General features: G+C 43.1%; 1 protein-coding gene, 2 long non-coding RNA genes and 4 other non-coding genes across 7 annotated transcripts; 5 read left to right on the forward strand and 2 right to left on the reverse strand.

Annotated features, from left to right (window-relative positions):
- Window positions 1–145: 145 nt before the first annotated feature.
- Window positions 146–652, reverse strand: LOC139077160 (uncharacterized). Its single transcript, XR_011529498.1, has 2 exons — window positions 537–652; window positions 146–428 (listed from the first exon to the last, which is right to left on the reverse strand). It is a non-coding gene; the product is annotated as an uncharacterized lncRNA (long non-coding RNA).
- A 3,239-nt stretch (window positions 653–3,891) lies between these two features.
- On the forward strand, window positions 3,892–3,980 carry TRNAY-GUA (transfer RNA tyrosine (anticodon GUA)). Its single transcript is given in 2 exon segments — window positions 3,892–3,928; window positions 3,945–3,980. It is a non-coding gene; the product is annotated as a tRNA-Tyr (tRNA).
- Window positions 3,981–5,813: 1,833 nt separating this feature from the next.
- TRNAA-AGC (transfer RNA alanine (anticodon AGC)) lies at window positions 5,814–5,886 on the reverse strand. The gene has a single exon. It is a non-coding gene; the product is annotated as a tRNA-Ala (tRNA).
- Window positions 5,887–9,317: 3,431 nt separating this feature from the next.
- Window positions 9,318–9,404, forward strand: TRNAY-GUA (transfer RNA tyrosine (anticodon GUA)). The gene is given in 2 exon segments: window positions 9,318–9,354; window positions 9,369–9,404. It is a non-coding gene; the product is annotated as a tRNA-Tyr (tRNA).
- A 4,833-nt stretch (window positions 9,405–14,237) lies between these two features.
- On the forward strand, window positions 14,238–14,327 carry TRNAY-GUA (transfer RNA tyrosine (anticodon GUA)). The gene is given in 2 exon segments: window positions 14,238–14,274; window positions 14,292–14,327. It is a non-coding gene; the product is annotated as a tRNA-Tyr (tRNA).
- A 2,053-nt stretch (window positions 14,328–16,380) lies between these two features.
- On the forward strand, window positions 16,381–18,873 carry ABT1 (activator of basal transcription 1). The gene is made up of 3 exons (XM_070584276.1): window positions 16,381–16,698; window positions 17,381–17,586; window positions 17,741–18,873. The coding sequence occupies exons 1-3, from the start codon at window positions 16,458–16,460 to the stop codon at window positions 18,119–18,121; spliced, it is 828 nt and encodes a 275-aa protein (XP_070440377.1). The 5' UTR covers window positions 16,381–16,457; the 3' UTR covers window positions 18,122–18,873.
- A 1,763-nt stretch (window positions 18,874–20,636) lies between these two features.
- On the forward strand, window positions 20,637–24,811 carry LOC139077290 (uncharacterized). Its single transcript, XR_011529673.1, has 2 exons — window positions 20,637–21,186; window positions 24,407–24,811. It is a non-coding gene; the product is annotated as an uncharacterized lncRNA (long non-coding RNA).
- Window positions 24,812–24,987: the final 176 nt, after the last annotated feature.

Here is a 24,987-nt window from a genome sequence, read left to right on the forward strand (position 1 = left end):
TTCAAAAGTGGCCTAAGTGGCTCCACAGCCTGGTTCTTTTCATTACATCATATACACTACTACTAAGTAACCTGTCGTGGTCCTGTATAATCTACCACGGAAATTCATTACTCACTTCTAAATTGTATTCAACGGGGTCTGTGTATACGAGTCGTTCAATACATATTTATTCTTTTTTTGAAGTATCACAATACAGTAACTATTCAAATACAATTCACAGAAAATTGTTCTGCACTCACTCCCGCACTACACAAGCAGTCTCCACTTGGGGTTCTTCTGGCCTCATCCCGCGCTGCTGCAATAATTACCAAGTCCTGCCGGACACGTGGAGGTCAGTACTCCGATTTCCTCACCCTCAGGAACCACCAGATCACAAAGAACGCAGAGCTTCCGCCCCCAGCCCGCAGCAAGCGCAAAGTAAACCTTTGCTGAATGAACAGATCAGTGAATGAATGGAAGTCAGTGAATAAACGATCTGTTGCTTTGCACCCTGGGCCGCGTTTAAAACAAAAGGACACTTATTGACTGATAATTACTCGGATGCACAGAGCGTGTTACTAAATCCTCTCTTCGCGCCATCAACGGGGTTTCAGTCCCGCCAGGCTGAGTTCAGCAGCGGCCCGACCCCTCCGCGGCACCGCAAACAGGCCCCGCCCCCTCCGCCACGTGACCGCCCTCCGCCACGTGACCCGCCGGCCCGGCCGTGGGGCACGCTCGGCGTGGGCTTCCTGGACGCCAGCTTCCTCTCCACCCTTCGGGAAAGCAACTGCGCTGCCCGACGCAGGGGAAAAGAAAGCGGGGCGGGGCGGGCGAAGAAGCTGAGGAAAAGCGGAAGAGAGGGAGAGTGCCTCCGGGTCCGGAGCCCAAAACGGGGCGCGGCGATACGGAGGCTCTTCCCGCCGAGGTGCACGGGGGACCTGGCGAAGCTTTTCTTGTGTGTGTCTAAACCGCACCTGCGTCTCTAAAGTTCTTGTCGTCTGCCGAAGTATTAAATCAGGGAGCTCCGAGCGCCCACACTCACCTGCGGCCTCGGCTTCCGGCACCGCCGCTGTGTTCAGAACCCGCAAGGCTGATTCTCTTTTCTCTCGCCGGGTTGGGAGAGGGGTAGGGAGGAGGACTCGAAATTCATCTCCTACCTGCATCTGGGAATGCTTTTGAAGCAGATAAAGATAGGGACATAAAAACTTCCTTGCTTCTTCCCGTTTTCACAGAGTTATAATTTATTTTGAAAATACATAGAATTCTAGCTATATGTGGAAGAATCAGATATGATTCCTGACCTACAAGGATACAGGTGATTCACAAACACCCTCAGAATCCCTGCAATCTACCGCCTGTCCCCACTCCTCCCCTTCTCAAGGCTCCCTAGGCATGTCTGTCTGTCTCTATCTGAATCTTTCATACTGTGGAGCCAGAGAAAATGAAGGAAGTCATGGATCTTGTCTCTTAAGGCGGGTGTAGGATTACACATAAAGTCATGTACGTATGAACCCCAATCCACTATCACAAAGACTTGTGCTTGCCAGACTTCATGAAATCAAATTCGTCGTAAACTGGATGGTTCTGGTGGTAGATCAGACTTTTGATAAGAGGGTTCAAATTCCTTCCTGTGAATGAATTTTCATTTCGGAGGGGACCCAATTATTTTCTTTCACACTAAAGGGCCTGTAGGGAGAGTGGCAGGAAGCAAGGACTTCTTTTAGTGGTGGTAATCTCGTGGGCCTCACACTCCTCTCAGTAAGACCTTTCGACGCTTGTGTGGAGAACAGAACAGAAAGGACAAATCTGGACAAGGGGATCCGTTACAAGGTGATTGCAGCAGTGCAGTCAGAAGATGGGGAGGGTCCAAATGAGGTGGTAGCTGTAGAAACTGAGAAGAGAGATTAAGAAAATGTTAAGGGAAAGAACTCGGAACTTTAGAAAAGTGACTATGCATGATTAGGGAAAGGTACAGATTGAGTGACGGGGTATGTATCACTAATATTAAAAAAAACCCCAAAAATAAATGAATGGAATTAATTTTTCAAAAAAACTTCATACTGACTTCAAAATATACATTTATTGTATTTTCCAGGCCTTCTCCAGCCTTTAGATTAAAAAAACACACAAAAACTTGGAAATAGGCAATAAAATAGAAAAATAAACAGAAGGCTGCATAACTTTTCAATATCATCTTAGATCTAGAGCATTTTCTAATAGGTCTGCCTAAGAATTATTTTCATTCTCTAGGGCATGGTTTCTCAGCCTCAACACTAGTGCCATTTTGACTGGATAATTCTTCGTTGTAGGGGCTGTCCTGTGCCTTGTAGGATCCTTGATAGCATTCTTGGCCTTTACCCACTATATGCCAGGAGCTCCTCCTGAATCATGACAATCAAACATGTCTCCTCACATTGCCAAATGTCCCCTGGTGCGGGGCAAAATTGCCCCCCTGGAGAAGTGCTGCTCTGTCAGCAAGTAACTTTGTTTTGACAAGGTGGGAGGGGACCCAATGATTTTCTTTCACAAGAAAGGGCCTCTGGGGAGAGTGGCAGGCCCTTTTGATTAGACTATTTTCACCTCTGTAAGGGTAAATGTTAGTTTGTAGATAACTGATAGTGGTGCAAATGAACTTTGGTAAAGATGTAGTTGTTTTCTGCCCTGTAGAAAAAGTAACAGTTTTAGCCCTGTAGGGCATTTTCCATTTCTGTATCTAATTTAGAATGTTAACCATAGCATTGTTTCTTTCATTGAATGTAAATAATTTCTTTGAACGTTTTACCATCTTGATGGTTCTCTCATTAATTAATGAAATAAATCTTTTGACAAGCTTTTTTTTTACATTTGTATGAGCCATGCATTTTTTTTGAAAAGTGTTTACTTTGACAAAATGGATAATACTGAATATATCTATAAAATGGGATAACTTAGTCAATTGGAGCTGAGGAGGAGGTAAAATTTTATATTTAATTCATTTAGGCTGGCCCCTCCCAAAAACGGTTTCGGGAAGATTTGAGGAAGTTAATGGCCAAATTAAGTAATTAGCAACTTGCTTTTACTTCTTATTCAGAAAAAACAAAATCTTTCTTTGTGCCATAGAGGAGTGAAGATTGGTCTTAATGTTCTACTTAAGGGAGATCATTGGCCCTTTGTGTATGGCTCTATTGTATGACAATGTAACGATATTTAATGGAACGTGAAGAACAAAACAGATCCTGATGTGGGAGGCCACCTCAAGTAGATTTGATTAACAGGAGACTGTAATAGCCATTTTGAGCTATTCAAACATTCAACAAAACTAGACTAGAAACTTACACTTTGCAAAATTAACTAGCATTTGACTATTACTTTCTATAGTGTGTTACGATAGAAAATTTACAAATATATTGTTTTAGCTCCTCATCGACAGATTTTTGCTGAGTTTAGAATTAGTGTGATAGTCTGATTTATCTGTAGGGACTAATGTCCATTAAAGAACATTTTAGTATGGTTTCGAAGAGTCTAACCCTATGCTTGCTTTCTTCTTCCTCCTCCTTCTCCTTTGTTAATTATCCTCTTAAAATTGCAGATTAAAGTTCTTCAAAGCCTGTTTATAAGTCCAGTCAAAATTGGTTATTTAAATTCACTCATCACAATAAAAGACATTCATCGCCAAGTCGTTATCACTTCTTGTGTCTCCTTATCATTTTATTTTCCGTTTTTGCAAATCAGTGCGTGCTCCCGTTTTCTTCTTGGTCCAGGGCAGGGGACCTTTGAGTGTTAGTTCCAAAGGGGTGCTGGCTTACAACAAAAACACGGAAGCGGCTAGAGCAAACTCGTCAGCAACGCTAGCAAATGAAGCAGCAAACGCCTACGGTCTCCCAACCTTATGCAGAGATGGCATCCTCGGCGGGTAAGCAAAAGAGTGTGATTCCTTCGATAGCTCAGTTGGTAGAGCGGAGGACTGTAGTGTGAAGCTCCCAGGCATCCTTAGGTCGCTGGTTCGAGTCCGGCTCGAAGGAGTTCACTTTTTGTGTTGTTTTTCATGCCCACCCTCAAAAAGTCATCTCAGTTATACATTTCCTCGGTGTGCATCTATTTAACATTATTCTTGTTGCGCAGCAAGTCTAATTTTTCAAATTATTATTCTCCGCAACAATTATTAATACACGCGATCAGACTTCAGCCCCATAGTTCACATACAGCTGTGGCCGCAGAGAAGTCCTGAGCCCAGAAGAGGCGGATCAGAGGCGGGCCCCCTGGGCTAGGGGTCCAGAGATGAGTCTTCGCCCCACCACTAGGGAATCCGGACCCAGGGAGAGGGGCGGGCTGGTAGGAATGAAGCGGACCTGGGGGTAATTGGTGGGGCACGCGCGCCCCCTGGTGGGCTTAGTCTCCTTATCTTTGGGAAGGTTCTTTTTCAAGGGATGCAGCTGCCCACCACCTGGGGGGCGAGATAAAATTCAGCGGCACTGCTCGTGATTCTCCGTTTAATTAATTAACAGTGGCTCTCAACCCTGGCTGAGAAAAGTTGGTGGTTATCCGAATCACCTGGAAAGATTTTACAAGGCAGTTACGTTTGGGCCACTTTGGATGGGACCCAGGCATTGGTAGATTTAAAAGCTCCCAGGTGATTTTAACGTGCTGCAAGTTTTGAGAATCACCGCTAGAAGAGAAACAAAAATTTGAGGAGAAAACATAAAACAAAGGAAAAAGTGGATAGGATTTTCTATTCATGTTGGGAATTAGCTCAAAAGGTAGAGCTCTCTTAACAATAGAAAACATTTGCTAATTTTGTGCCACTCTCATTGAAATATATTAATCCCACTTGTACCGTGTCTCAAAAATGTGATCCCGAATACCTAAGGAAGAGTCCTCGACTCGAAGATATTAAATCAAAGTAGGGAAGAATTGTCTGTGGACTTTGTGCCCGGCAATTTCTTGTGTCTTCCTTCCCGTGATTCAGAACTGTTATTCTTTAAGTAAATAATTCCGAAATTTTGGTATGTATCAGAACCACCTGGAGAGCTAATACAGAACACAGAAACCCAGGTTTGTTGAATTAGTGTAGTGTTTTTAGAAGCCCGGCCTAACAAACATTGGAAAATACCCATATTGAGGGGTAGAGACTGGTCTAAACTGGTAGCTCCCCATTAACTCCTTGCTTTTTGAAAGCGAATTGGGGGCAAAATGGCCCAATTTTCTTTTCAACGATGACTTTTGGGCCTTGGATGCCAAGTTTATTAGATAGTCGTGGTTCTTGCCGCGGCACCATAGATTCCGATCCAGATAGGTTTTGCGGCGCAATTTCCCTCCCATATTTGGGCCATATTCTGCCATATTCCAGTATTAATAGCAGCAACAACACCACCACCTCCGAATATACAGCCAAATGACTCCTGAAGAGGAAGAGTGAATGTTAAACCTCAAACATACCTACATATTCTTTGGCTCTTCACTATCTCTTGAAGAAATGGAAATTATTCCAGTTGTAAGAACTTGAGGTGGCCCCCAATAGGTCGGACATGTGGGAAATAGATTCCGAAAATTGAAAATGTAATATTAACGCATAAATAGTTGAAACGTAAATTTGTAAATCTACCTGGCGAGACCAATATTCAAATCTGCAAAACGTGAGAAAAATCCCAAAGAGTTCAATCTTGCCTATCCTAGTACGGTCACAAGCCGAAGTATCTTCACAGTACGTGGGTCCTCAAGGAAGGTGAGGTAACCTTGAGTAGGTGGCTCTTGAAGGAAAGGTCTTCTGTGTAATGATTTGCCATTAACTGGTAATGCTAACTGGCAAGGTATTTATAGGAGCACGAGAATAAAGACCAAAGGGGGAAACATAAAACTGGAGAATGCGGGCATCGATCCCGCTACCTCTCGCATGCTAAGCGAGCGCTCTACCATTTGAGCTAATTCCCCACCTCGACGTAGCCCCATTACTCCCTTGCACACTTTAATATCTGGAAGTAATTCAAAATTGGCTGCCACCTGTTTGTAGTCCGCGTTAGCCAAGGAGATGAAGTGCGAGACTGCGAATCAATGGTGATCAAACAGCCCCATGACGAATGCCGCCCCTCGGGGCCACCTATAACCTGTTCTATGGTGCTGCATCCTGTCGGGAGAAGATTGAAGAGTGCAGGTGGACCAGGGCGTGGAGTCCACAGAAACGCCTGTCTTTGAAATTAGGCAAGACGTGGCCACTGGAATCTTATCTACGGAAACAGGAAACCGGCAGGAAATTGCAGAAACATCCAGGAGGGAAAATCAAGTTTCTCAAGCAATGAGGCTCAGCTTTGGCCTTCCTAATAGTTCCTGCCAATCCGTGCACCCCTAAATTTTCCATCAATTGACTCCGCCTGCGCAGGGAACAGATTCTCCAGAGTCCCTATGAATGTCCCCTAAGATCCGCTTTTTTTTTTGGCTTTTTTTCTTAAATTACTGTCCATGGACACATGGCCTCCAGGAGGCTTGCGCCCCAGTTAATTTCTTCCTTCATTCTGGCTGCTGTAGTCCCAATTTTGATCAAGTGGTGTACAAGTTATTTTTCTAAGGTAAGCATTAATGGGAAAAGCGAATATAATTATGGCTGCAGGCTTAGACCCAGAGTCCTTGCAAAAAGACAAAGGCAGCAGTTGCTTCTTTTTCTTCTGGGCCTATGGCGGACTAGGTACCAGGTACTGTGCTGGGTGCTGGGTACTGTTCAGAGCTAGTTCTGAAAAGGAGGATTCTCAGGCATTGCCAGAGTCCCATCACTTGCGGGAAAGACATACGAAGGCCCTCACCTGACAGCTACACCTTCAATTGCTTCTTTGCCTGAAATTCCATCGTTAGAGACTTCTCTCTCTCTTTTTTTTTGGTTTAACGTTATTTTCTAGTTTCAATCATATTGCGGTAAGGTGATCAAAACTGAAATGGAGAAGGTGGAACATCTTATTTAAGAAAGTGACTCTATGCCACCATGCTATGCAGGGCATGCCAAGCAGGCCTTTCCAAGGCCCTTATGATGCCTTTAGTGCTTGTTCTTCTCTTTTGCTTTTGCATTGCAATCAAGGCTGACAAAAAAGTGGATAACTTTCTGTGGGAGGAAACCCTCCACCTTCCTGTCCCACCTCCCATCTTAGATAAGAGAGTTCAAAACTCAGGTGTTCCAAGAGAGTGTAGAAAACTACCATTCACTTCAAAGCTTGACTCAAGGTCAGCCTTACCTTGTTTCTCACCATAGGCTGAGTGCTTTCTCCTTACTCTTCTCTGGACACAATTTACGCAGCTACAGAAGTCAATTTGGCCTCCACTCACTCTTCTCTCTATTTATTTTCCATGATTCTATTAAGGGTGCGGGTGTGGAACTGGAGTGAAAGAAAGTAGCCCAATTCCATAGCTCTGATCTCTGAACTGAGCTTTAGGATGACTGGCTGTGAACTGGAAGTGATTGTTTCGTCTGGGGGCTTTTAACCATGAGCTGGGAGTTCTAGTTTCCAATAATATTGAATTAGGTGTTAAATTCTCTAACCACTTAGTTTCCACAGAGGTAAAATGAAGATCAAGAATATTATCTTAAAATTCACATGGAAGGTTTACTAGTTGTTAAACTATTGACTCAACTCTAAGCTCACTGCTCTGGACTGAATTGTATTCCTCCAAAATTCATACCTTGAAGCTCTAACCCCAGTGTAACTGTATTTGGAATGCGGAAGTAATTGAGATTAATGAGGTCGTAAGGATGGGGTCTGGATCCCATAGGATTAGTGTCCTTATAAGGTGGGACACCAGACAGCTCGCTTTCTCCTTCTCTCTTTGCTGTGTGAGAGTCAGATGTGGATGTCTGCAAGCCAGGAAGAGAGCTCTCACGAGGAACAGGATGGCTGTCATCTTGATCTTGGACTTCCCAGCCTCCAGAACTATGAGAAAATAAATGTCTGTTTTTTAAGCCACCCAGTCTGTGGTATTTTGTCATAGCAGCCTGAGCAGACTAAGACACTCATCCTTCTTCAATCTGCCTTGTGAAAAAGGAGGTGGTACTCTGTAAACAACTCTGCTGATTTACTACTTGGCTCCACGTTAGCTTTTGCTAAAAAGGGAAGCTAGAGGGAGAATGCAAGGCTCGTGGAGGAGGAGGAAAGTGGATTTGTCTTCCCTGTTTCCTTGTTGGGGGCTTTCTCTCCCTCTACGTGTCACCCCAGTAATGCTTCTGCATCCCAACAGAGACAACAATTCTTTAGCAGCTATTGAACCCAGCACCATCCTGAAATTTCACCACCTGTTGCCATCTCTGCTGTTCTCTATTTGGTATTCAAGGCACAGATAGGACACAACAATGTCAAGAGAAACTGTCCACTTTTTAGGATCCTTCCTCTCTAGCTGCTGATTCCCTTTTTGGTTAGGAACATTGAGATTTACTAGATGCTATTTTCTTAGTTTCTCATGTAAAAAGATTTAATTACTGAGTTCAATATCAACTATGTGCTCTCGATATTCCTACTAGGAGGCATTGGTAATTGCCATTTGAAGAAAAATTTGGAATGTTTTCAATAACATGGTTTTGTAGAAATTGTATTTTAATAAGCACAGGTATTTGACAGAGAAATTCAGTTAATCTTTTCCTTAAATATATTACCAAGGAAAAACTTGTCTCTCCTGGTAATTTAACATATTCTCCATTTGTGTCTATTTCTGCCTTAGGTACAAGGAAACCGAGCATGCAGCAATCTCTGCTGAACCTCTCAATGTTTGACGATTTGCTTTGGAAAAGGAATATTTACATTTCCATTGAAAATTTTTAGGGGTTTTTGTTTCACTTTAATTGCTCCACTATATTATGCAATATAATATGAACCATCCAAATTGTTTATCAACTAAGAAAATTTCACACACACACACACACACACACACACAATGCACAAAACACTCCACATGTTTCATCATTAGAGTTATGAATATAGTGTGTGTCCCACTAGATTTTCAGAAAGGAGAATCACTATTGTGCCAAATGCCTTGGACATTGCTCTGTTCACAACTTTGGGATCCTCATCAACCCAGTTGTCTGTATTTAGGGCAACCGTATCATTCATCGAGCAAACCTAGACACTTTTGATAGAAAAAGGAGGAGGTAATCAGACCGGACGGATACACATAGAGTAACATCTGAACGTCTTAAATGTACAATCCATTGAACTTCACATATTTATAAACCCATGAAACCAACTTTCTAGATCATTACATAGAACACATTCAGTGTTTAAGACGACTGCTTAAAATTGACTGTACTTTAAAAAAATGAATATCAATTATTATCAAAACAGAATTAGGATAGACATTATTTTAAGGATTCTGTAAGATTTCTCATAGATAGCCCTTCGATAGCTCAGTTGGTAGAGCGGAGGACTGTAGGTGTGTTAATAGACATCCTTAGGTCGCTGGTTCGAATCCGGCTCGAAGGACGAGAGTTTTGAAACTCGTAGACGCAAACAATCATGAACCCACCATAAAATTTAGATGCTTATCAACATTAAGGAATAATCTCTTTCCCCCTGCAAAAGAACGTCGCCAGAAGACACCACCAATTAGGGTACCGTTTCTGTTCAAATATGAACTCGTTGACCTCTCTTATTTACATGCATAAAAGATGTCCGGAATGGACTAGTAGCCTGCTTCTTCTAGGGAAGGGCAGCTAGGTCACTGAAAGACATTTCCAGGAAGTCTTAGCTCTCAGGGTGAAATTCACACCTCTCAACTCCCCGCCTCCCCAGTCTCCGGCCGGCTCCCGGCTTCTCCAGGTCACTATTGCTTCCCACTGCTAATCATCCAACGCAGCTTTTATTCACTTCCCTCCCCCTCGCCCACCCGAGTTAAAGGTTAGGCTCCTGCCGCGTCTACACTGCACCAACAAACCAGAGGCAGCCTCCACGACGGAGTTCAGTCGAGGAGGTGCGTGAGAAGTGTGGGGAATGGGACGGGCGCCCTGCCCCCAAGGTTTTCACTTTGGAGATCTGAACATGCGTTGGGCTTTGGGGTCTTCCGTTATCTTAGCGATTTCTGAAGAAGTCTTTTATTAGAGACAATTTCAAACATACCCAAAAGTAGAAAATAGTATAATGCACCTCGTCGTAGCCATCTCCCAGATACAATCACCATTTTTACACCAACTGCCCCAAATACACACCCCGCCCCAGCCTCTGATCTTTTTGCACAAACCCAGGATGTGTTCTCATTTCGCCCTGCGTTGTATTTAGAAGAGGTCGGCGTTAAGGATGAAAAAGGGACAGAATCAGCTCATCCCCTCTCCCTCCTCACACACACACCGGGAGTGGAGGACGATTAACAAAAAGTCATCTCCCTTAAAATGAACAAGGAGCGCGCGAGTGGGACCGCGAGGAAAGCGTGGCAGCCGCGAGGTGAGGAGGCGGCCTGGGCCGTCCGTATGTTAGGAATGTAACTGGGACGCGTCCTGAGAAAAATTGTCAAGCCCGCATTCTAACTGGGTTCAGTCCTTCTCCGTAGCTTAGAGCAGATTCGCGTGGGGGTGAAAAAAATGTATCGGGGTGCCAGCAAGGGCGATATATATTAATAAATAATAGAAACATGAATAATAAGTAATAAAAGCCCTGGGTTCGAGGTGAGGCCCAGTCGCCAGCCTGACTTAGGAGCCGAGAGTTGCATGAGAAGGAGCCTTCGAAGGTAGTTTCCCAAGGTTCTGCCGATTCAGAAGGACAAGCAGGGCGTGAGCAGGAAGTCTCAGCACAGATGGGAACTTTGCTGCAAGGGTCCAGCGTTCAGTGACGTCCCTCGTTAACTCTGGGTCGACGCCGTGAGGAAACGAGGTCCTGCGGTGCGAACCACAGTGGGAATTGAACTTGCAGGGGATGCTTGTGTGCTCCGTTGTTTCTCTTGTTTTCCAAGACAGATTTTCTTTTTCTTAAACTTTGATGAAGTCCAGTTTATCATTTTTTTCTTTATGGTTTATGCTTTTTGTGTCCTATTTAAGAGTTTTTTGCTTAACCTGAAGTTACAAAGATTTTCTCCTATGTTTTCTTCTGGAAGTTTTATAATTTTAGTCCTTACATTTAGGTCTTGATCCATTTTGAGTTAATTTTTGTATATTACGTTATATAAGGGTCTAAGTTCATGTATCAGCAAGTGAATACTCAAATTGTCCAGCACCGTTTGTTAAAGACTGTCTTTTCCACATTGAATTATCTTGGCATCTTTGTCAAAATCAAATGACCATGTATATATGTGGGTATGTTTTTCTGGACTCTATAACTTTATAGTAAATCTTCAAATCAGGTAGTGTTAAGTCCTCCAACTTTGTTCTTAAAATCTGTTTGGGATATTTGGCATCTTCTGCATGTCTATACAAAGTTTAGGATCAGCTTGTCAACTTCTGCAAAAACCCTCACTGAGACGGTACATTAAATGTATAAGTCAATTTGGAAGAATCGACATCTAAAAAATATTGTTTTCCATAATGAAAATGGTCTTCAAATGTATTTTCATTGTATTTTGTTAAATTTATTTCCAAATATTTCACACTTTTTATACCATTCCAAATGGTATTTTCTATTTCAAGTTCCAGCTATTCATCGTTTATAAGTAGGAACACTTACTAATAAACAGAATTATAATCTATTATATCTGTGCCCTGCAGCTTTGGTAAACTCATATGTAGTAGCTTTATAGTAGATTCTTCAGGATTTTCTTCATAGATATATTGTGTCATATACAAATACAGTTTTACCTTTTCCTTTCAAATTCACAGGATTTTATTTCTCTTTCTTGTCTCATTGCCCTAGCTAGAAGCTCTAGGACAATGTTGAATAGAACTCATGAGAATGGACATCCTTGCTCTAGACCTGATCTTAGAGCCAAAGCATTCAGTCTTTCACCATTAAATATAATTTTAATTGTAGGATTTTTAAATATGTCTTTATAGCTTGAGGAAATTCTCTTATATCATTAGTTTGCAGAAATTTCGTCATGAATATATCTTAATTTTGTCATATGTTTTTCTGCATCTATTATCATCTAGTTTTTCTTTTTCGGTCTTATAAGATGATTACATTGATTTTTTAATAAGTTATAACCTACACTTTAATTTTTTGAAAGTTTATTTTCCCATTTTTAAAATTAGGTTAAAATTTACATACAGCAAGGTGACCCTTTTTAGTGCAGTGAATTTTGACAAATGTATGCAGTCATGTAACCACTATTACAATCAAGATATAAAATAGTTACACCACTTCTCAAAATTTCCTCATGATCCTTTTGTAAATTCCTCCTCCTACATTCTACTCTGGTAACTATTGATATTTTCTGTCCCTATAGGTTTCGTTCTTGTAAGAATGTCATATGAATGGAATAATACAGTTATGTGACCTTTTGTATCTGGCCTCTTTTATTCAGCACAATGCATGTGAGATTTTCCTTGTTGTTACATTTATCAATAGTTTGTTCCTTTTTTCTTGCTGGCTAGTATTCCATTGGACTGTTAGGGTTGTCCGTAAATTTTAGGAGAAGAGGGCAAGATTGAGTCAGAACCATCTAGGTCTCAATTAGTAAGATGAGAAGGTGCTAAAACAGTAGGAAATGTACAGAGTGAGTGTAGATTACAATCAAGTGATGATGATGTGTTTCCAGACATGATTCAGGAGAGTCAGATTTACCCATAAGCCAGTTCTCAGCTTGGGTTTGAAGCAAGAGGGAAGAGAAGGGTAGCTCTGACACCAAATTCTGAAAGGAGAGGAAGAAGGAAGTCTTCCCAGAAGATGACCTGTAAATCTAGTGTGAAGAGATGTGGATTACTTGCCCTTGTATCTCCAGGGGACTACCAGGGGAAAGAGCATTCCAGGCAGATGGAATTGTAACTTTAGAGTCCCTGAAGGGGGAATCTTGTACTCACATTAGTTTATGGGTAAAAGAAATAATTGGCGAGATCAGCTATTAGAGTTTTTCAGACTAAAATCAACTCTGCAATACCATGTGACTGTGAGACATGAGGCTTTGGGATCACAAATGAGCACTTGTACGTTAGCATTAGTTGATGAGAAAAACACTGAATCTTTTTTTCTGGCCCCATTGCTGCTTTCTGTGGAAATTGGTGAAGCTTTTATTTGAGTGACAATGTGACCTGAGATCCTGAGGTTTTTCTGCTTTCATACCTGGTGTCCAAGGCTCAGATAGGACAGTTGATATCGTGAAAGAGACCTTCTCACACAGAAACTGTCCCTCTCTCTGGACTTTCTCTACTCTGGCTTCTCCCATTTTCCTCAGATTACGTGAGATTATTGGAAAGAAATGTACTAGAACATATATTCTTAGTTTCTCATGGAAAGAAACTGAGTAACTGAATTAAATATTAATTATGTGTCACAGATGTTTCTCATGGAAATCATTGGACAGGACCTTTTGAGGAAAAATTTATTTTTTCAAGACTAGAGTTATGGAGAACTTTGATTTTAATAAGCAATGATCTTTCATAGACAAATTCATCAGAAATCTTTTCCGTAAATACATCATTGGGAAAAGTGTGACCAAATGGCTTCCTCTTTTTTCCATTGGTGTTCATTTCTGTCTCAGGTGCCAGGAAGCTGAATGCCACTAAAGGTGCTCATTAGCAATGCATTGCCATAAATGGAATGTCTACATCTCTTTTTTTAAATTTGGGGAAGCGTGTGTTTCATTTGTTTGCCCCACTATCACTGTGCAATATAATATGAGCCACTCAATTCCTAAACACCCCCCCCCCCACACACACACAGGTCTCTCATGTTTTGTCTAGTACATTTGTGTCTACACATTATTTTCTTTGTCCTTTAAAAAGGAGAGTTGCAGTGTTTCCAAAATGAACTGGGAGTAACTCTGCTTCCAGATAGTAGGTCCCTCTTCAACCCAATTGTTTATATTTAGGATAACCTTATCATCTATCACTCACTTTTCATAGACAAAGCGACCTGGTAGTGGGACAGCAGGAATAATTAGTGCAATGTTCCTATCTACACCTATCTATACTATACCTAAAAGAGCAGGACAACGAACATTGGTGGTGGCTTTTTTTAAGACCTAAAACACAGTAAAAAGCACAAATCTTAAGTGTTCAAGGGCTTTAATTTTTTAATATACTTTTATAATCACTACCCATATCGATTTCAGAATATTTCCAGCAGCCCACAAAACTCGTTCAGTTTGCTTGTTTTTGAAACAAACATGTAGTAGTCAAAACCAAAACCATTAGTAGACACACTGTTTAAAGTATTCTAAGAAGATATCCTCTAGATCCTTCGATAGCTCAGTTGGTAGAGCGGAGGACTGTAGGTAGCTTGCTCGTGGTCATCCTTAGGTCGCTGGTTCGAATCCGGCTCGAAGGACTCAACCTTTTGAAAGGTTGTCATTGAGACTCTGCACGCTTGGACCCTTAACCCATAACAGAAAACTTGAACGCAGTGAGCAGTTGATTGTAACTTGTGCTCATAGGTGAACTGGTAGGATAAGCAATCGATAAATAAATGATCCTCAGGTACATATACAGGAAACTACTAACAAAGGTTGCTTCACGGGGGGTCAACCGGGTCGTTTAAGTAAGACGGAGTCTCCAGCGAGACTGATTTAACCGAGTTGAGAAGGGGTCATGCAGAGCGTGGAGAATGGGAAGGACGCCCTGCGCCAACCTTTTCATTTTAATTTTTTGGGGAAGAAGTTCTTTAGGGCTCTCTGTTATGTTGACACTTACGTGAATAAATATTTTATTAAGGACAATTCTAAATATAAACAAGGTAGAGGAAATAGCATAAATTACTATCCTAGCCATCAGACTGGCAAAACGGACTCCCCAACATGCCCCTCTCTCCGCCCCTGATCTTTGGAAGCAATCCCAAAATGTGCTCTCATTTCATTCACTGTAGCTCAGTGTTTTAAAGACGTAGAGGTTAAGAATTAAAAGCGGGACCAAGTCTGTTCTTTCTCTCTGTCCTCTCCTCTCCCAAAAAAGGAGCAGAAAGCAACTGACAGTTCTCTTCAATAAAATTAAAGAAGCAGGTGTGTGAGAACTCGAGGAGTCTAGTTTATGAGATCTTTAGACCACTCCAAGGAAGAGCGTGGCGCTGCGATCCTTTAGAAATACACTTAGAGGCCCGCCCGGCAATTCTGTCATCTCGGATTGTAACTGCGGACACATCTGCCCCTCTGCTTAGGTCCTCTGGGTTACTTTGCGCCCCCGTTAGAACGGGACGGGAGATTTTTTCTGGCTGCAGCAAGGGCGGATTTATGTTATGCTCCAACTCGTCCCGGGCCCCTTCCGGAAAGCCGGTGGGATTATTTGTGTGTGTTCCTGGGCGAGACCCTTTGCAGTCGGCCCCGCCGCAGATGCGAGTGGGAGGAACCGCGGCGCTCGAAGCACGCGGACGAAGCCCCCTGGTGGGCGCGTCCTCAGTCCACCAGAAGGCGCCGAGCCCCAGCGCCCGCGCGGGGAAAGCGGCCTCTGGTTTGGCGTAGGGATCGCCCCCAGGCCGCCAGGGGCGGCGGAACCGCTGGGACCTGGTCTGTTCCCGCGGTTGTTGAGCGCTTAGACGGAAAGGCAATTTGTGACGAGGCCAAATCTGTGAAGACAGGTCCCCGGAGGCCAGAACTAAGCGCACCACCCCGGGGTCGCCTAAATCCGGGCAGTGTATACATTTGACAGCATGTATTTGTAATATAAATATAAATATGAATAATGTATCAATGCAAATATATAATAGACGCCAAATAAGTTTTTAAAATAAAATAGTTACTCATTTAAATTTTCTAGACATCTTATACACAAAGCCAAATTTAAAACGAATATTTTAAACCAAAAATTCACGACTAAAATTTTCAAACCTTAAACTAATTAAATTTCCCTAAGCTGTATTTGCAAAGTTAAATTAGGTTTTCAAAACTTAAGCTTAAAAATACACAAAGCTCTAACTTAAATTTTGAAAAATAATTAAAATTTCATAACTCAATTAATTTAAAAATGGAAATTTAAATAAACTTGAAAAGGGTGAGCACTCTCCCAACCAGAGTCGCACCCGGGTCCCTTGGGTAAAATGCTCTTTTGATTGCTAGAACAAGAAAACACCCCTACTCCCAAAACAGTTCTTCAAGATTTCTGGAATGGCCTGCCTCATCCCGCCTTTTTGCGTCTCATTAGGCGCCTGTCATACTTGGGGATCTGCGTCTCATCAAGGGTATGTTATACTTGGGGATCTGCCTCTTCAGGTCCTGCCTCTCCGGCTCAGGAGTCAGGTGGTTTTGACCCTCCCGAGCCTTGGATCCCGCGCCACGCTTTGAATCTCCCGGCTGACCTGGGACCCCACTTCCGCCCTCTCCGCTCGGCCCGGATCCGCCTGCAGGCCAGTCTCGTTCTTTCATTTGTCCTCACCCGCATCGGCCCCGCCCCCTCGCGGCTGGACGTCGCACAGGATGCGCGTCTGACGGCGCGGCGCTTTACGGCTGTCAGGCCTCACGGATCCGCAAGCATGGAGGCAGAGGAATCGGAGCAGGAGGCCGCGGAGCAGGAGCCTCTGGAAGGGAGAGACCAGAAACCAGAGGCGGAGGAGGAGCAGGAGGAATCCGAAGAGGCAGCTTGCGGCGGCAAGAAGCGGGTGGTGCCGGGTATTGTGTACCTGGGCCACATCCCGCCCCGCTTTCGGCCTCTGCACGTACGGAACCTTCTCAGCGCCTATGGCGAGGTCGGGCGCGTTTTTTTCCAGCCAGAGGGTAAGCGCGCTGGCCTTTGCGGTGAGGGCAGGAGGCTGGCTGTCGCAGCGGGTCAGCACGCATGTGCGGTTGCCTCGGCTGCGTGGGTCTGAGGCGGTGAGGCGCCCGGGCCGGACGCCGTACCCCTTTGGTAAATCTGTAGTGCGCGTGTCTGCTAGGAGGCTCGGGTAGGATGTGGGTGGCGCAGTCAGGGTAGCTGAGCCTTAGTTCTCGGACACTTAACTTTTGGATTGTCTTACCTCTGCCCACCCCTTTCCTGATCTGATTTTACCAGTTTGTTAAATGAGTACAGCCTGAGTAGAAACCTCGGTGGTTTTTTCACTACACTGAACGGATCCCTTTGCCATCCTGGCCCAGGTCAGGAGACAGTATATAAATGTGCCGCCCTTGGCTCTCCTACAGGCGCTGTTTGGATTTGGGTTTGGGGGTCTGTGCGGCTTTTAAATAGAATATTCAGGGCAGACCTGATTTCCTGAAGTTGACGCTTGAGGAAAGGATCGAGCTAGACATGGGGGAAGGGTGCAGGGGGGAAGGGGTGGACCTGTAGTTCTTCTCTTCTGGGCAAAGACTTTGAGTGGGGTCCTGGCCCGCGGGCAGTATTGCAGAACTCGGGGAGTCGAAGATGCAGTTGAGTGGTTGCTGCGTCGGCCTCCTTGACCACTGCTGTGTCTTTGATGCGTAGATGGGTTCGTGAGGCGCAAGAAGAAGGCAGCGGCAGCTTCGACCACGGGAGGAAAAAAGCGGTCCAAGTACAGCAAGGACTACACCGAGGGCTGGGTGGAGTTCCGGGACAAGCGAGTAGCCAAGCGAGTGGCGGCCAGTCTGCACAACACGCCTATGGGCGCCCGCAGGCGCAGCCCCTTCCGCTACGACCTGTGGAACCTCAAGGTGAGGGGTAGGCTTGCTGCTGCACCTCTCATTCTCCCACCTTCCCAACCCCAGCCCAGACACCTCTGTGACCTCTTGTTGGCCCCACTTCTGTCGACTCCTTTCCATCCGTGACGTACTCTACCCAGATATTTTCTTGTTTTCCTGTCCGCAGTACCTGCACCGTTTCACCTGGTCCCATCTCAGCGAGCATCTTGCCTTTGAGCGTCAGGTGCGCAGGCAACGCCTGAGGGCCGAGGTTGCCCAGGCCAAGCGTGAGACTGACTTCTATCTTCAAAGTGTGGAGCGGGGACAGCGCTTCCTTGCCGCTGATGGGGACTCTGCCCGCCCGGATAGCTCTTGGGCCTTTGCCCAGCGTCCTACTGAGCAGGAGCTGAGGGCCCGGAAGGCAGCTCGGCCAGGGGGACGTGAACGGGCTCGCCTGGCTAACGTGCAGGACCAGGCCCGCTCCAACCGAGGGCTCCTTGCTAGGATCTTTGGAGCCCCACCACCCTCAGAGAGCATGGAGGAACCCTCTCTGGTCAAGGACTCTTGAAGAGGAGAGAGGCCCCTTCCACCTCCTAGCCCATCCCTGCTTCCTGATACTGCCTCTCCTGACAGACATTTTCTTGTATTTCTCAGACCAGGAGTCTCTGATGAGAGCCCAGACATAGAAGTGTAGGCCTCTCCATCTGGCTCCAACTCTTGTACATGTCTGGCTGAAGAACCTAATTCATACTTATGACTACTGCAGATGCCTGTTTTGTCTTGTTTGATTCTTGCCTGCCTGCCTCCTGCCTAGGGGGCCCCTGTAAAAATCCTTCCTGCCTCCAGAAAGAGCGTGTACTTCAAGCTAGGGTGATAATGGCTGATCTTGGCAGCTGTTTACTAACCACAGGTAAAGGCAGCAGCAACATCCTTTTTGTTTAGAAAAGATTAACAGAGACTGGGGAAATGGGGTAGGACTGGGTTGGGAGCCACCTTCCAAATGTATTTATAGAAAAGAAAAACATGTATTTTTTTTTATATGCCTTTGGTAGTTTATGGGGGAGTGGTCATTGGATAAGTTCCAGCTTCCATCTCCTTGTGTCCCATTGACTCACCTTTGTTCTATCTCCTGGTCTCAGAGCTCCCCCATTCAACCTGGACCCTTTTCTATCTATCTAATTAATTTCTTAGCCCATTTTATCAATCAGTTATCTAATTAAGCATTTACTAAGTTACTAAATGGGGACATACAGTCTTATAGACTACTAGAAAGAGGCAGATATTTATAAATGTGTAGAAAAATAAATGTATAGAAATAAATGTACAGGCATCACGGTAGATGTGTATTAGGGGTAGAGTGGGAGCCATGGGAGGGCATGGTTGACTCTGGGAAGGTAAGCAGTGCCCTCGGTGTGGACCTGATTGCTGCCCAGTCTTTAGAGGTGGGTCACTTTTCACCCAGTTTTCCAGATCATTCCTGAAAAGCAAACAGAAGTCCAAAAGAGCCTATTGTGTTCCTGTAATTGGAAACAAAGCTCCGTGGATGGAATGTTGGGTTCAAACCATTGTAAAGGTGGGCAGAACCTTGGCGGTAGTTGGGTTCACATGGTTCCTCTCAGGTGCACTTCTGCGTGTTGGAGCTTAGACAAGGGAAGGTTCACAAACAACATGCAGAGCAGCCCTGGAGGCTACAGTGAGTGAGTGTGAGCCACTCAGGAACTGAAAACTGAGGTCACAATAAACTAAGAAAGAAATCTATACACAGCCTTGTATAGATTAAAACTGATCTGTATCTAGGCTGTTAAACTTAACAGGAAGTGGTAGAGTGATGATAATAATTTGATTTTGCTTGTGCTGTTTATTTTTTTTTTCATTGTCATCAATATAAGTATCCATGTGTTCTTTGGGTGAAGTGGGTTCATCCACTTGTTTGGCTCTAAAATAACCTACCCATATTAAGATCTTAATTTGATAGGTACATTTTATTTGGGAGCATAAAAATGACCATACATTAAAAAATTACTGCCTGCTTGGTGTAACATTTCTCACAATCCATATACCTCTGCTACCCAGCACACAAACACATCTCCTGTGTAATGTTGTACTCTTATTTTAGAAACTTGATATCCTTGTTTCTGTGTTCATTTCTTGTGAGTTTGTTTCATGTGGATTGTTTCCTCAGGTCATGATGTCTTCCAAGATTACCAGGAAAATCCAGTGTCAGAATTTGACAAGCTGTCGTATTCATTTATTCAAAACTCTGAGTGCCCATTGCTGTCTTTGCTAGATAAAGAGAATATAAGATGAAGAAGAAACTTTTCTTCCCCTCAAGTTGCTAACAGCTTAGAAAGTAAAACACATATAGGGCTTAATAATTTCTTGAAAGAATGAAATTATGTTCCCAGACTGGTTGACATTAGGTATCAGTATATTCAAGGTGAGCATCTCAGGTTCCAGTTCAAATGGTTCTGCACAAAGAGCTCACACCTGTAGCCAGGTAAGCTGGGTAAATCACAGGTGGAGTGAGGAATGAAAATAAGAATGAGTAGAATAAAATTTCCCAGAAACTGTCATCTTGATTCCCTCTAGACTTAAGTCCTTTGAGGGCTGGAAAATACAGTTTTTACACTTATAATTTTGTTCCCACTTAAACAGCACTCAGTTTTTTTATATGAATTACTTCATACACAACCATAAATACTGTATTATCCCCGCATTTCCACCATTAAAGACAGGCTCAGATAGGACACAATTTGCCACTTAGTATTTTTTATTCCCAGCATCTTTCCTGGATGCTTTCCCAGTGTGCATATGATAAATGATTGTTGCATGAATCTCAGGGGACATGGGCTTGTAAAGAGTGAAGAGTAGCTGTAAAAATGAATGGATTTATTTTATCTAATATCCAGAGTTGCTAACTGGATAATTTAACTCCCAACTATCTTGTATACAATTAGACTCAATTATGAACCTGTTGTTATAATTAATACTGTGAATCAACTTAGTTCCACTCACAACTGAGAAACTGGGACTATGCATTTGTTGGAAATAGACTAAATCAGTAAAAAGAGTATGACGGCTTTAATATGGGGTGTTCGAGTCAGTGATATTATTCCTAAAAATGTTCTAAAGTCACAATTAGAGTACTCTTCCTCAATTTACTTTTCCATGATTTCTCATATCTCTGGAAATTGTCTTGCTGTTATTACAGTAGAGTTGGGAAGGGAAAGACTTGTGTAAGCCTCAGTGCCCAGTTCCTCCAACAGAGTTAATGTTTTAGCAAGTTGTTTGAGGTCCAGTATTAGATTTCCTGCCCGTTTTGAGGGAGTCCTGTGTCCAACTCCCAGCCGAAGAGGCAGTTCCTCTTTGGTCAGTTACATCTGCTATCCCCACGCCCACACAAAACTGCATCTGAGATGCTGAGTAATAACTCAGCCAGAGGAATGGAATGGAAAGAAATGGTTAAATCGTGTGCTTTTCTAGTCTCTAATTTTTTACAATACAAAAACATCCTAAATAGCTTTGACACTTGAAGCAAGCTCCTGTGAAGATTAATGTAAAGTGTTCCGCCTGTCAGCCTCCCTTTTAGGCGTGAAGACAGGAGGATGCGGAAGAATTTAGAGCCCTGAGCAGGTAAGGACACCAACCAGTCTTGTCCGGGAGCCTTTCCTACAGGATTGAGGAGGGCGGGGCTGGGATTAGCGTGAGCACCACCCAGAAAGGGTAAAAAGGGTGGGAGAGACAGAAAGATGTATTTGAGAAGGCTGTCTTCTAACAGGCAAAGAGCAGCTTCAATGGATTGAGGCTTCCCGGGAGCTCAGTGTGAATGAGGGTGAGGGCGAGGCCGCTGCGTTCCAGGACTGGCCCTAAAGTGCCTGAGAAATACCTGAACTCCACGCCAGTTTCCACCCACTCGCCTCCATCGAGGGACTACTGTGGCTTTACACAAACCACGGTACTCCAGGTCTGAAACCTGAGCCTGCCCCTCGGCCTCGCTCTGGCTTGGAATTTCAAAAGGATTGTGTGATTCTGTCTGCTTTAAACTCAATCCGTTTAGGAATAAATAATTCCATCATAAAGGCTCTTAGCCAGGGAAAACTGACTATTCCAGAACAGTTTGCGAAAACACGTTTCTTGGAGTAAATGAAAAAATGTGTACCCTGGGATATTTTTTATTCATATAGAAATAGGAAGGTAGATAGTAGAGTTGTAATACGCTTTTTGGTGAGCACAGTAGTACAATTTCATGCTCCATAATCTTTTTAACCACCATATATAATTGTATGATTGTAACAAAGTTTTAGCCATTTGCTAACCTGAGTATTTAGGTTGCCTCCAGTTATTTACTATCATAGAAATGCTGTGATGAACATATTTGTACTTATATTGATGTGTATGGTATGAGTATGTCTGCAAGATAGAATTAAGGAAAATGAAAATTACAGGCTAACCACTTTGATGTTAGATGCAAAACTACTAAGCAAAATATTAGCAAACTGAATCCAGAAAAATATAGAAGAGATAACATAATATGAGCAAGTTGGGTTTATTTCAGAAGTTCAAAGTTGGCTTAACACTTGAAAATCGATATATTAATCATATCAATAGAACAAAGGGAAATCATATAATAATCTCCATATTTGCAGAAAAAATCACGATAATATTCAACATCCATTCACTGTGCTGCAGGTTGATTTTTGCCATAAATTTGATTCTATTTTGCTCCATTAGTTCTATTTGTCTATCTTTGCCCCAATACTGCAATGTCTTATTATTATGACTTTATGATGGATCTGGACGTATGGAAATAGAAGTCCAGTTGTTACTTCTTCAGATTGATTTGGTTATCTTTGACCCTTTGTATTTTCTTAGAATCAATTTTCAGTTTACACAATCTTGCTATAGTTTTGATTGGGATTATATTTACTGTGTAGATCACTTTGGGGAGAATCGGCATTTATGATATATTGAATCTTCCATTTAATGAACTTGGAGTATTCTATTTATTTAAGCTTTCTTTAATTTTTCTCAGAAATAACTTGTTTTCAGTGTAGAGAACTCAAGTATTTTTTACATGTAATTCCCAGAACCTGTAAACGTTACTTTATGTAGGACTTCACACGTGTGATTGAGTTAAGGCTCTTGAGATGGGGAGATTATTCTGGATTATCTGGATGGGCTCTAAATTTAGTTACAAGTGTTCTTATAAGAGGGAGGCAGAGGAGATTTGATGTGGAAGAAAAGTCCATGTGATGGAAGGAGAGGGGAGCAGAGTCAGAGAAAGGCTACACTGCCGGGGTCCAGCCTCGGCAGAGTCCAGGTTCCCGCGGGAGAGACGGCGTCGGCGAAAGTGTAAGTGCTAGACGTGAGACTCGAAGCAGTTGCAAGCAAGTCCAATTTATTTCGGAGACAGGGTACACTTCTATAGGAAAAAATCACACGAGGTGGTCTAACTATTGTCGTCATGGGAACAATAGGTGAGGGGCAGTGCGTGACTAAAGGTAATAATCAAAGGTGGTCATCTACATACCAGATGTGCAGCAGACATATCGATTGTTTAGGAAGAGGTTACATAGTTTCAGGGTCTTCAAAGAAGTTAGGAGGACAGCGAGTATATAAATTAACGCAATATAGACCCCCTCATCCTTGGGGGCTGCTGTTTGTTCTTTGAGATATGTTTATTGCTAGTTCTGCCTGTTTTTACAAGGATTCCAGGACAGAGGGAAGACGTTAATCAGTAATAGGCTTTAGAAAGGAGGACAAAGGACTCTGCTTAAAGAATTATGTTCCCTGGAGAAGTGCCTTGCACAATTCTCCTTCCATTGCCAGACCTTGTCACAATACAATGGCAGCTAGATTGGGGGAATGCTTCCCACCTACACCACTGGCTTTTAAGATGGAGGAATGGCCCATGAGCTGAAGAATGTAAAGAATGATCTCTAGAAACCGGAAAAGGTAAGGAAAGAGACTCCTCCTTAGAGCCTCTGGAAGGAGAACTGTCCTACCAACATCTTGATTTTGGCTCAGTGAAACTGATTTCAGACTTTTGACCTCCGGACCTGTAAGAGAATAAATGTCTTATTTTAAGTTACCAAGTTTGTGGTAATTGATTATAGCAGCCACTGGAAACTAATGCAAAAATCTATGACGGTAACTATTTCAACAAAATGGAGATACACTTCCACCGCAAACCTTTAAAAATGCATGGGGGGAAAGCCCAAACCTATTTAGAAAGATGTTGTTTAGAGCCCAAATACATTAATTGAGCAGTAAATTTTGGTTCTGAGATTTCTAAAAAGAGAGTAAGTGAACATGAAGGGTAAAATGATGTCTTGCTATCTGATAGAGCAAGTTAATGAAAATTGAAGGGAAGGCAAAAATTATGAGAGTCATATAGATACAGAAATGCATATTGTTAAATGCAATAGGGTAAGGAAAATAAGACATGAGGATGGGAAAGAAAGAAAATACCCATTTTTCCACAACAAAAAAAGCTTTTTCTTGGAAATCAACAGAACAGGAATTTATGGTATAATGTCTTAAAAAAAGAGCAAATAATCTAATGGAAAATGTCTTGCATTTCCGGGTGTACATTTCACTATGGCACCGTTTGAAAATCTAGGGCAGAATTTTAAAAGGAAGCACTAATTACCATGGAGTAAAGAATAAGACAACAGAGTCCAGTTATAGCTTTCACTTAATTTAATGTGAGAGTGCCTGACAATAGAAGTTTACTCACCTAAAGGGATAGAAGATAGAAAACAAGTCCTTTTCAAGGAACAATTTGCTTTGATTGGCTTTCATAATGGTCATTTGTTTTCTCTCAACTCCTTTTCCAAATTTCTGTTACCAGGGCCTGCAAACCACATCTTTGGACCTCTTGTCAGCTGGCTTGCAGGCAAGTTTGGTCCATAGGCGACCTTGGAGACAAGAAGGCGGGCTGAGGGGAGAGACCATCACAAACCTCCTGACGCCTCCTGCAACGGTGGGGCGCACGCCCAGCCCCTTTCAACCGGTCTGGTAGCCGGCAGGCTGTGGCTGCCTGAGGCTGCCTGGGTTAGTGCAGCCCAGGGAGGTTCTCAGTACATCCGCTGCACGTCAATACAGAGTTCCTTTTTGGTTTCCCCTTTGCCTCCACTTCCAATGTGTGATGTATCATTTAACCAGGCCCTAATGGATGGACCTGTAGCTTCTTGTCATTATTTTTCTTTTAAATGTGATGAATAAATCTGACACTGGTCAATTTTAGTTGCACAAATACAGTAATTGTATAAATTTTCAGAAGTAGAATTGCTGAGTAATTTTGGTAGATAATGTCAAAATACCTTTTATGAAAAGTATAAGAGATCATCTTTGGTATTCATTTTATAAGCGAAGAAACTCGGATGATTTCGGAAAAGACCAAAGTTACTGGAAACCCAGGTGTATCCCAGA

This window comes from Equus przewalskii, chromosome 19 (assembly GCF_037783145.1).
Source record: "Equus przewalskii isolate Varuska chromosome 19, EquPr2, whole genome shotgun sequence".
Taxonomy (NCBI): domain Eukaryota; kingdom Metazoa; phylum Chordata; class Mammalia; order Perissodactyla; family Equidae; genus Equus; species Equus przewalskii.

Bases quoted from the DNA above. Each gene is read 5' to 3' on its own strand.
- ABT1 (XM_070584276.1), top strand. From the start codon at position 16,458: ATGGAGGCAGAGGAATCGGAGCAGGAGGCCGCGGAGCAGGAGCCTCTG. The intron at 16,699-17,380 runs GTAAGCGCGCTG...TTTGATGCGTAG, and splicing joins CGTTTTTTTCCAGCCAGAGG to ATGGGTTCGTGAGGCGCAAG. The intron at 17,587-17,740 runs GTGAGGGGTAGG...TCCTGTCCGCAG, and splicing joins ACGACCTGTGGAACCTCAAG to TACCTGCACCGTTTCACCTG.